The 11352-nt window shown below is 41.4% G+C and overlaps 1 protein-coding gene across 1 annotated transcript; it reads right to left on the bottom strand.

The window, feature by feature from the left end:
* Positions 1–9008: 9008 nt before the first annotated feature.
* LOC109193634 (kunitz trypsin inhibitor 2-like) lies at positions 9009–11097 on the bottom strand. Its single transcript, XM_019344490.1, has 2 exons — positions 10736–11097; positions 9009–9454 (listed from the first exon to the last, which is right to left on the bottom strand). The coding sequence occupies exons 1-2, from the start codon at positions 11087–11089 to the stop codon at positions 9140–9142; spliced, it is 669 nt and encodes a 222-aa protein (XP_019200035.1). The 5' UTR covers positions 11090–11097; the 3' UTR covers positions 9009–9139.
* Between the last annotated feature and the right edge of the window lie 255 nt (positions 11098–11352).

Here is an 11352-nt window from a genome sequence, read left to right on the forward strand (position 1 = left end):
AATTTTCTTACGAGCAACGTACACGGGGTTTCCTGGGCTCAATAAATGATGATGATGATGGTGGTGGTGGTGGTGGTGGTTTTGATGACATTAGATTTTCTTTGTTAATGCTCGGGCTTTGCAAAAATAGGCTCTCCCATTCAGTGGTGAGTGTGGTCGGACTTCGTACCACTATTAGAGAACACATTCTCGTTTGGTGCTAGGCGAGGTCAGACCTCGTAACGCCCCTAGGACAAACTTGGGTTTTTTCTTGGCCAAGGCTCGGGTTAGGCAAAGAAATTGTTCTTTCATTCGGTGGTGAGCAAAGCATGCCTCGTACTACTAGACGAGGTCGGATCACGTAATGCCACTAGGGAGAGCCAAGGTCGGGGTCCATGCCCTTGGCTTCAACATCAATACTTGGGGTTAACTCCCTATTCCTCCTTCAAAATAGTTAAAACACTTTGGGCTTCCGAGGTGGACCTAGGGGCAACCCTTAACTTGAGTGACAACCTCAACGTCGGCTTCCTCGGCTCGACCTGGGATTGTGCTCTTAGGGTCAACCTTTGGGTGCAAATTGACTTATGTGACAACCTTGAGGTTTTCTTCCTCGGCTTGACCGTGGGATTGGGCTTATAGGGTTGACCCCCAGGTACACATTGACTTTAGTGACGACATTAGCCTAAGGCTCTCTAGCCCATAGTCCTTCACATGTTAGACTTCCCTCGAGACGACGTGTTTCTCGCCTACCTCAATCCTAAATATTCCTGGGCCGATACTAGGTACCCAACTAATCCAAGGTAAACATGGCCTGGGCTAGACACAGGACCTTGTGCCCTCGTTGACCTCAGCTTGCATTCTCTTCTCTATATTTACTCGACATCCTAGGCGAGTTGACTTCCACCTCCGCCCAGGTATACTCCGTCGTTTGGCGGTAAGTTTGTTGGTGCCATGTTCGGCCTCGGAAAGAATAGAGTTGCGATGGTTGTGCGTGGACAAACCCCCCCCCCCCCCCTTGCACCCCTGTGATGGAGTCAGATTGATTAGGGACACTAAGCTCTGGATTTCGGCTACCCACTCGTTGAACACAATCATGGCCCGGCCCGTTGGATGGCAATCACCCCCATTTGGATGCCTGGGGTTAGCAAGGTTGTAGCGAGTGACGAAGGATGTAGGCCTAGGGTTGGTTCTCTACCCTGGTTGTCGTTCAAGTGTCCCCTCAAGTCTAGATGTTGACCTAGTGACAATGTTTTTGACTTGCAACACCGTTCAAGTTATTGTCACTTGGGGTGACACTAGTGTTGTCGAAGTCTGATCCAGGAGTTACGAGAATGGGATCTCTCCTGAAGGGTTGGTTTGGTAGGAAATATCGATTAAGGAGCACGCTCGAGCTTATATGTCAAGCTCTCAATAGAAGCACCATTGGTGGAATTAATTGACCCAGGTTCAAATTAATTAACCCCGGATAGAAAACAACAATGATACATAAATGCAATGTGATAATATAAGGACAAATATTTTGTAAGAAGATTTCTCGATTTGATGTAGGGCATTACAAGATTGTGTAATGAAAAGAACATTATTGTATCCTGGCCTAGACAAGGCATATTATACAAACTAATCTCCCTAACAAACCCCCTAAAAATAGGGTGAGCTTTGAGAATTGGTCAAGGCCTAACCGTCCCCGCTGTCCCTGCTCATGCCTTGAGACGGACCTCAGATGTCAATCTCGATAGCTGATTAGGGCCGGCCCGAAAGCCCTCGCATCTAGCTAGGTCTTGCTCTCCAGTCCTTTGTGCCATGCCGGGACGTTGTTCTCCCGTTCTATGCATCCAGCCCAAGCGACCCCCGTTCTTATGCCTTGCTCTCCATACCCCATATACTTGGACATCTCTTCTTGAGTCAGACTTGATATTTCCATCATCAACCGTATTCTGCCATTGAAGATTGATTTAAAAACTACTTAGGCATAATAAAGAAATCATGTTTAGTTATATTTCCTCCATTTGGATAACATATTCACATCACCTCACGTCATGTTGTGGTCCTTAAAATTTTCTTAATTTCATATTATTGCATTGGAATGCTATCACACTACACGGTAGTTGGCAACAGCTATCCGCTTATTTAATCGTTAATTTTATTGAACTTTTCTAATTTCAATTATCTATCTTTGTCAACTACTTATAAGGAATCATGAGTATTTCAAAAAAAAAAATGTGTATCTTTAGCTATTTTCAAAGTATATCTATCTTTAGCTAGATGCGCCAAACAAAGTTTAATGTTCATCCATGGCCTAATCATAACTAAATTAAATGATCGAAGTGTACAATAGGCACTCCAACTTATACGAAATAATGATGGCTAAAGTGTCATTCCACACCATGAACTATATCGGATTGTTCATGCCGCACCATGAACTTTCATAACATATATTTCAAGCCATGTACCATTAATTTTTTTTCGCCTAGCATTTTTTACAGGTTTCCAGGTTTCTATGATGACAAGGCACAGGTTATTAGCTTATGTGGACCTTTTTTTTAAGTCAACCTCAAATTTTTAAGTGAACCCCAGAATCACATCCCTTTTCCTCTGGCGAGAATTGAAGTCTCTAGAGTCGCCGGAGTTCATATGGACAATCCTATAACCTAACTCCACCGGTCCCTCGCCGCCGACTTTTTCCGCCGGAAAACTTTGCTTCTTAAGCCAACCACAAGAATCACAGCTCTTTGATCCTAGCCAATCTTCAGTTAAAATGCAGAAATTTTGAAGATTATATTAAGCATTAACAATTGCCCTGAGTTCTGCGTGCACTTGAGGACATTATATCACCATTTCATGGTCACATGCCTGAAGTTTTTTCTTTGATGAAACTGCTTTTTCAAATAGAAAAGCAAACTTTCACTTGGCTTATGCACAAGTACCGAATAATGCGAGTGAATTCCATTTTTGGTCCTACTGTTATTGGGGTCTTTCCAATTTTAGTCCACCATAATTTTTTTTGCCACATTACACCCACGGTTAATGAAATCGTTCCAATTTTAGTCCTCCGTTAATTTTTTCGTGTGTTGGCCGTTTAATTTAGGGGAATTTATGTCTTTCCATGTTATATCCTACATTTTATGTTTTTCCAACGCAAACCACCAAAAATTAATTTGATGCAGACCAAGCTTAGCGCAGTATATCGTGAAGCAAAACTCCACAAAGCTTAGCGCAGCAGATCGTTAAGCAAAAATAATTTGAGCCTAGAACTAATTTGACAAATGGAATTGTTGATTCTGGAAGCAAAAGAGGACTTGTACCCAAAAAAGATTTTCAATTTTCAGAGGATCCCTCTTCCACCCAAAAAAGGAGTTTCAATTTCCAAAGCTTCTTCCTCCCGCAACCTCTACTCCGTCCGCAGGAGACGACGATTCCTTTCTCGATTCTGCTTCGAGGAGGCTGAGAAGCATATCCTTGACGGCAGTAGGGCGATGGAGCAATTGGTGGGCACCGGTGCCGTCCACCAACAACAACACACCATAAACAAACTAATTTGGTCTGCTCAGAAGCCAAAATTTGCGTCACTGGTTCGATTTTGTTTGGTTGGGAATTAGGTTTTAGGTTTGATTTCCTGATTTCCTTAGTCGAGGACAAGACAAACTAAAGACAAAGACAGAAATAACCCTTGAAATCACTGTCAAATGACGGAAAGTCTAATGTGGACTAAAATTGGAACGGTTTCATTAACAGTGGGTGCAATGTGGCAAAAAAAATTATGGTGGACTAAAATTGGAATGACCCCAATAACAGTAGGACCAAAAGTGGAATTCACTCGAATAATGCATTGAGGATGTAGTGGGCCGGTTTTTCTTCTATTGAAATGTTTCTCATGGTTCTTGCTTTCATTAGTTTCATGGTTCTATTATCCTCTGTAATGCAGGTGCGAAAGAGCATTGCAAAGCTGGATCTCTACAGAAAGTTTACCAAGTTACCAACTCCCTTGCAATCTTTGTGCTGCTCTCCATTGCTTGGGTTGACTTTGCGGTAATTTTTTCCACTGCTAATAATTCCTAACAATTTCATGGAATCAATGGGTTGTCTTTAAGAAGACATAATATTACCTTATAATATAGATTAGTTCTTCCTTGTTTATAGGAATAGAATAAGTCTGTTAACAACTCATAGACTTAGGTGGGTTTGTTGTATTCTTGGCTATTTAAGCCTCTCGCATTGTATCTCTCAAAACCAGGCTGGCTTCCAATCCCCAAAATGGTCGCCCTGTTGAGGAGTATGTTGATGAAATGTTCACGATTGCCGAGTCGTTGGCGCTGGCTCAACATCCAATTAGTGAACAAGACTTGGTGGTTCATATTCTCACCCAATTAAATGAGGAATATGATCACGTTGTACGTGCTCTGCGCGTGCGGCCGGAACCCATTCCCTTCGCCGAAATGAAGGACGTACTTGTCGAATTTGAAAGGCAACAACGAAAGAAGGACGCTGCGAGACAATCTCTTGTTGCCACGGTAAATGTAACGCAGAAGCAGTATGGTTTTCCAAACTCTGGCCGGAACTCCCCTAAACAAAATCGAGGCAACAATGGGCAGTCCTCTCACTCCCGGAATTTCAACCAGCCCCGTCGAAATGTCGTATGTAAGTTCTGCAATCTTGTAGGTCATGAGACCCGTGAGTGTCGTAAACTACAATGCTTCCTACGAGATAATAATGTCTCCCTAAAAGCGAGGTTTGGCACAAAACCAGTGGTGAATACCACCATGGCTCCGACTGCGTCCCATACCGCTGCTCATCATCAACAACCTTGGTTGTTTGATTCCGGTGCATCTCATCACACCACTTCGGATCCATCAATACTACACTCTGTTACTAAATATGGTGGTCCGGACGAGATTCATCTAGGTGATGGTACGTCCTTGTCAATATCTCATACTGGTCAAACCACCCTCCCTGCGTCTAACCGTGATTTATCCTTGTCTAGTGTTCTCTGTGTTCCCCAATTACAAAGAAACCTTGTGTCTGTTTCTAAACTTTGCAAGTCTAACAACGTTTCTGTTGAATTTTTTGATACGCATTTTTGTGTGAAGGATCGGTCCACGGGGGCGCTACTTCTGCGAGGGAGGAACGTGCATGATGTGTACAGTGCTCCACTTTTGCTTCCACCACAAATAAATGCGGCTATCAAGTTTTCTCTCATAAATTGGCATCACACTCTAGGCCATCCGTCCAATAAAACACTTGTTAATGTGCTCAAAAGTGTTAATATTCCCCTCCGGCCTAACTCTGATTTCAATTGTAAGTCGTGCCTAAGCAACAAAAGTCACAAGTTGCCATTTTATAATAATTCCATGACCAGCACAAGACCTCTTGAACTAGTGTACTCTGATGTTTGGTGTACTACTCAAAAGTCGGTCGATGGGTTTAATTATTATGTGATTTTTGTAGATCACTTTACCAAGTATATCTGGTTATTTCCTCTAGTCAAAAAGTTTGATGTGTATTCCATTTTTTGTCATTTTAAGAATCTGGTTGAAAACAAGTTCAACCTCAAAATTGTTACTCTGTTCTCAGACAATGAAGGCGAGTTTATAAAGTTAAAACCGCTCTTAAACTCTTGTGGTATATCTCACTTCACTAGTCCCCCGCATACTCTCGAACACAATGGAGTGTCCGAGCGTCGGCATCGACACATTGTCGATACAGGATTAACCTTGTTACACCATGCGTCTATGCCATTAGAGTTTTGGTCACATGCGTTTCAAACAGCGTCATATCTTATTAACCGTTTACCTACCCCTATACTCAATGGGTCAACTCCGCTGCGTGCGTTGTTCGGTGTAATGCCAAAGTATGCTAAACTAAAACCCTTTGGATGCTTGTGTTTCCCTTGGTTACGGCCCTACACCAATTCAAAGATACAACCCAGGTCCAAACCGTGTGTTTTTTTGGGCTACTCCACTACTCAGTCTGCTTTTAAGTCTCTGGATCATTGTACAGGTCGAGTTTATTTGTCGCGTCATGTTCGGTTTGTACCTAGTGAGTTTCCTTTTCAGGCACTGGCGGACACGCAATTCTCCAGCAGAAGTGGATGCGGCACGGAGTAAATAGGTTGTTCCGTATGATATTTATGACTCCTCCACATATTCTCATACTGCCTCGTTAATGCCTATACCGTCTGACTCCCTCAGCTCCACCAATCAAATGTCTCCAACTTCGTCCAACTCTGCAGTATAGGTTTCCACTGCTGCGCACACTATTTCGCTTCAACCGACAACTGAAATCCCGACGCCACAGTCTAGCTCCCATACTACATCTCAAGTACCTCCAGAAAGTTTGTCACCACATTTACCTTCCCACCCAGCCACTACTTCGACGCACGAAGCTGCTTCCCAGCCGTCTGTTTCACAGGCGCAAGATGCTATCTCTCAGTCCGCAGCTTCGTTGACGCAAGATTCGTCTGAGTGTACTGCAGTTGCCCGATACCAGGTTAATGAGGTTCCAATATCCAGGAGGTCACAACGCCAACGTAAACCCAATCACAAATATTATAACTCCATGTACATTAATCTCACATCTACACATACGTTAACTCCTCTGTTGGAGCCGACTACTGTGAGCCAGGCGCAGCGATCGCCCTATTGGCGCCATGCAATGAGTGAAGAATTTCAGGCGTTACTCAGAAATGATACCTGGGAACTTGTCCCCCCCCCCCCCCCCCCCCCCGGGTCTGAACCTCCGATTGGGTGTAAATGGGTGTTCCGTATTAAACGAAAATCGGATGGGACTATTGATCGGTATAAAGCTAGATTAGTAGCCAAAGGGTATTTACAGGAACATGGCAAAGACTACTTTGATACCTTTAGTCCAGTTGCTAAACCCGCAACGATACGGATTGTGTTATCTATTGCGTTGGCACGTAACTGGTCGTTACGGCAACTGGACGTGAATAATGCGTTCTTGCATGGAACGCTAACGGAACAGGTTTATATGAAACAACCGCCGGGATTCTGTGATCCGCTACGACCGAATCATGTGTGTCGTTTGAAAAAGGCCATTTATGGCCTTAAACAAGCTCCTCGGGCCTGGTATATGGCGTTATCGTCGTTTTTGGTTTCTTTTGGGTTTAGGAAATCCCGGGCAGATTATTCACTCTTTATCTATCAATCTGATGATATTTTGGCATATTTTATGGTGTACGTAGATGATATAATACTGACAGGGAACTCTCCGGGATTCTTGACTCAATTTGTTGAATCTTTGGCAGCCCGTTTTTCTCTCAAGGATCTAGGCCCTCTGCGCCATTTTCTTGGTGTTGAGTTGGTTCCCACATCCGCGGGTATCTTTCTCTCTCAAGCTCAGTATATTACGGACATTCTTAAAGAATTTGACATGCAGGATGCTAAAGCAATTTCTACCCTGGGGTCTGCTACTGAGCTACATAGTGATGATGGTTCGGGCTTGGCAGATAGTGCTCTGTACCGCCGTGCAGTGGGGCTTTTGCAGTATCTCTCTATCACCAGACCAGATGTTAGCTTCATTGTCAACCGCCTGTCGCAGTTCTTGAATTCCCCAACCTCGGTCCACTGGCAAGGAGTGAAACGTGTGCTCCGCTATCTCAAGGGCACCGTGTGTCATGGCCTGTTTTTGCGTCGTGGGTCGAGTCTGACTCTTACTGCTTTTTCAGATGCAAGTTGGGGTGGAATCCATGATGGGGGACGGTCAACGACAGGGTATGCTATATATTTGGGTGCTAACCTTATTTCCTGGCACTCGGTTCGCCAGAAAGCTGTTGCGCGGTCATCTACCGAAGCCGAATATCGGGCCTTGGCGAATGTGGCTGCTGAAGTTATTTGGTTGCAGAACTTGCTGTGTGATCTGGGTATCCGGCTCTCCTCAACGCCGATGTTATATTGTGACAACATGGGGGCGACTTATGTGTGCAAAAATCCCGTGTATCATTCCCGGATGAAGCACCTTGCTTTGGATTTTTTCTTTGTTCGTGACCTTGTTGACAGGGGGGCCCTATGTGTTCGTTACATCCGTACACAAGATCAAATTGCTGATGTCCTTACCAAGTCCTTACCCCGCCGTTCTTATGAAGGCTTTCGCTCCAAGCTGGGTGTCTCTAATGGATCCACCATCTTGCGGGGGCGTAAGAAGACATAATATTACCTTATAATATAGATTAGTTCTTCCTTGTTTATAGGAATAGAATAAGTCTCTTAACAACTCATAGACTTAGGTGGGTTTGTTGTATTCTTGCTATTTAAGCCTTCTCTGTCTTTTGGTGAAATGCATCGTTCATTCTGCTTCTATAGTCTTTACTCTTTAGTGTCACGTAGTGAGAAGAATCTTCTATTAAAATGATGGGGATGGCCATGTTAAATAACAGACAACTTGTTAATTCTCTCTCTCTCTCTCTCTCTCTCTCTCTCTCTCTCTCTCTCTTTTTAATCTCCGGCTAATATTACATCTGCAAATCATGATGATCTCCAATGTAATATGTTGGCTCAGCTATACTTCAATGCAAGTGACCCATTTCGCACTGAGCGGTGACTCCGGTGAGTGAAGATTGAAGAACTTCCCTCGTTAAGAAGCAAAGTTTTTCGGCGAAAAAAGTCGGTGGCGAGGGACCGGTGGAGTTAGGTTATAGGATTGTCCATATGAACTCCGGCGAGTCTGGAGACTTTGATTCTCGCTAGAGGAAAAGAGCTGCGATTCTGGGGTTGAATTAAAAATTTGAGGTTGACTTAAATAAAAAGTCTACATCAGCTAATAACCTGTGTCATGTCATCATAGTAACCTGTAAACCTGTAAAATATGCTAGGTGAAAAAATTTAATGGTACGTGGCTTGAAATATATGTTATAAAAGTTCATGATGGGGCATAAACAATCCCATATAGTTTAGGGTGCGGAATGACACTTTAGCCAATAATGATTAAGCCATTAAAAAAAAGCATTAATTTAGAATCATGTTTTTATTATATATATGCAGGCATACAATAGATAAATATTATGACAATGAGCACAAACAAATTAAAACTCGTAATTTTTATTTGACATAACTTTATTTATTCATTAGTACAAGGCAAGGATAAATCTTATCTTGCTTATTACATCACAAGATTATATTAAAAATTAATACACACATTGACACATATATTAGGCTTTCTTAAACACAACCCTCAATGGCTTATCATTAGTGATTGCAAGAATTCTTATTCCATCCACCTCTAAAATTCCAAGGTCCCCACAGCTACAATCATCACAGAAGATTGGGCAGAAATTGAGCTTGTACGCATTTCCATCTCTCCGAACATTGAACCAATTGTTGGCTGTATCGCGCCCTGGGTTGCCTTCTTCTCCGCCGATTGTCACAATAGATTGGCCGCTCATTTCTTCAGAGTTTAGCCTCCACACCGTAGACGTAACACAAGTGGTCACAGCCGAGAATTTGATGTTGTGATCTATTGGTATCTGCACACCATTCAACATACATACAATATAAATACATACATGAGCTACAATATCAAGGTATAAGTTCAAATAGCCACCGAACAATACGCAAAAGTATAATTAGGTTATCCAACTCAACAAAAAAAAAAGTGCAATTAAGTTCCTGACCTATCCAAAACTATGCAATTTGATTAAATTTGACATGTTCCTTAAGTCATCGCTAACGTGACAATCATCTTAGAAAACCACATAAAAATAATAATTTTTAAAATTTGAATGATGATCGTCAAGTTAGTGATGACGTGAGAAATTAAACATGTCAAAATTGGTCAAATTGTAAAATTTTGGACAGTTCTCAATAGTCTAATTGTACTTTTTTGAGTTCGATAACCCAAATGCACTTTTAATTTGTATGTGGTTTAGTGACTAATTTGAACATTTTTCTTTTGTTTTTTTTTTTTTTTTTTTTTGAAAATTTTATTAGCACAAAAATTAATAGATCGAATATATTGCATACTAATAACCCCACTTCAAATTGAAGATCAATAAATATTTTATTACAAGGTATAATTATTCCACATTAACATATTTATATAGATCATCCGTTAAGTACTTGGGAATTGGGATGTCCTCTTAATTGGTACGTACAGACACGTGTATATGTGTATAATCTTGTAGCTAGCTAGATACTTAGACTTCCAATTTTCATTATTTTATTTAGAGATATTTTGGGTCCATGATGTCATTTTCTTTTGGCAAAATGTCAAATCATTCTTTAAATTTTACACAAAAAATTAATTAAGCTCTTGTATTTTTAAAAAATGCAATTAAGGTTATCAACATGCTATTTTCTTGCATCAAAGTCTAAAATCGGTTGTTAACTTTAATAGCATGTCACTAAAATTCCGAAAGGATTAAGGTGATATGCTCTGGTGACTAAAATTGGCAACTGACAAACTGTCATCGGTCACCTTTGAAGAAGACAACCAACAAGTTGCCTTCTTTGTTGGAGGGAGAAGGCGGACCAATGTGGTCGCCTTTTCCATCGGAGAAAGCGATAGACTACCTTTCGTCAGTCACTAGAATCTCCTTTGAACCTTAGTGACATACAATTACAAGTCAATAATTTATTTGAAAATAATATATATGTCGATGCGCTTAATTGTAACTATTTAAAGTTCAGTGGCTTAATTAATTTCATATGTAAAGTTTAGGGATTTATTTAATTTTTTTTTTTATTTGGATTAATGTTTTACATTATCTGCAGCAAATAATAAAATGTTTACATATGTTTTACATTACCTGGACATTGTTGAAGGCAGGATTAATGGATGAAAATTGGACAGCGAAGCCGTTGGAAGAAGCGTCAGGAGATTGGACTACCAAGTGTGGGCAGGTAGAGTTTGGACCGCTGGCTAGCGTCAAGCCGCCGCCGCCGCCTTCGGTGTCTCCGGCGGCCGGTACTATGTTATAGTCCGTTCCGGTGAGGACTTCTTCGCCGGAGATGTCCCGCACCGGGTCAGAGATAATTTGTGCTTCAATGCACAAAAGTTGTATGGAGAAGGCCACGAGGAATGAAAGCAAAATTACTTTTTCCATCTTCAGTTTAAAAAACAATAAGTTTGATGATATTTTGTATGTGTTTGGTATGTGCATTATCCTATGGCACAACCTCAACTATATATAGGATTAAGCCCTAATGTATCCAAAAATAAATAAATAAATAAATGTCTCGCGGGAAATTTAGTTCAATGGTTCAAGGGTCACCATGTAAGTCTTACTTTAGCGACATGATAAAATATTCGAAGCCCAAAAAATTGACATTGAAATTTTTTTATGCGTATAATGTACAGATAAAGGTGGAAACTGGAAATTGATTCAGCAATTCATAATTTAACTCATTTAATATTATTGGGCTG

This window comes from Ipomoea nil, unplaced genomic scaffold (assembly GCF_001879475.1).
Source record: "Ipomoea nil cultivar Tokyo-kokei standard unplaced genomic scaffold, Asagao_1.1 scaffold1900, whole genome shotgun sequence".
NCBI classification, from domain to species: domain Eukaryota; kingdom Viridiplantae; phylum Streptophyta; class Magnoliopsida; order Solanales; family Convolvulaceae; genus Ipomoea; species Ipomoea nil.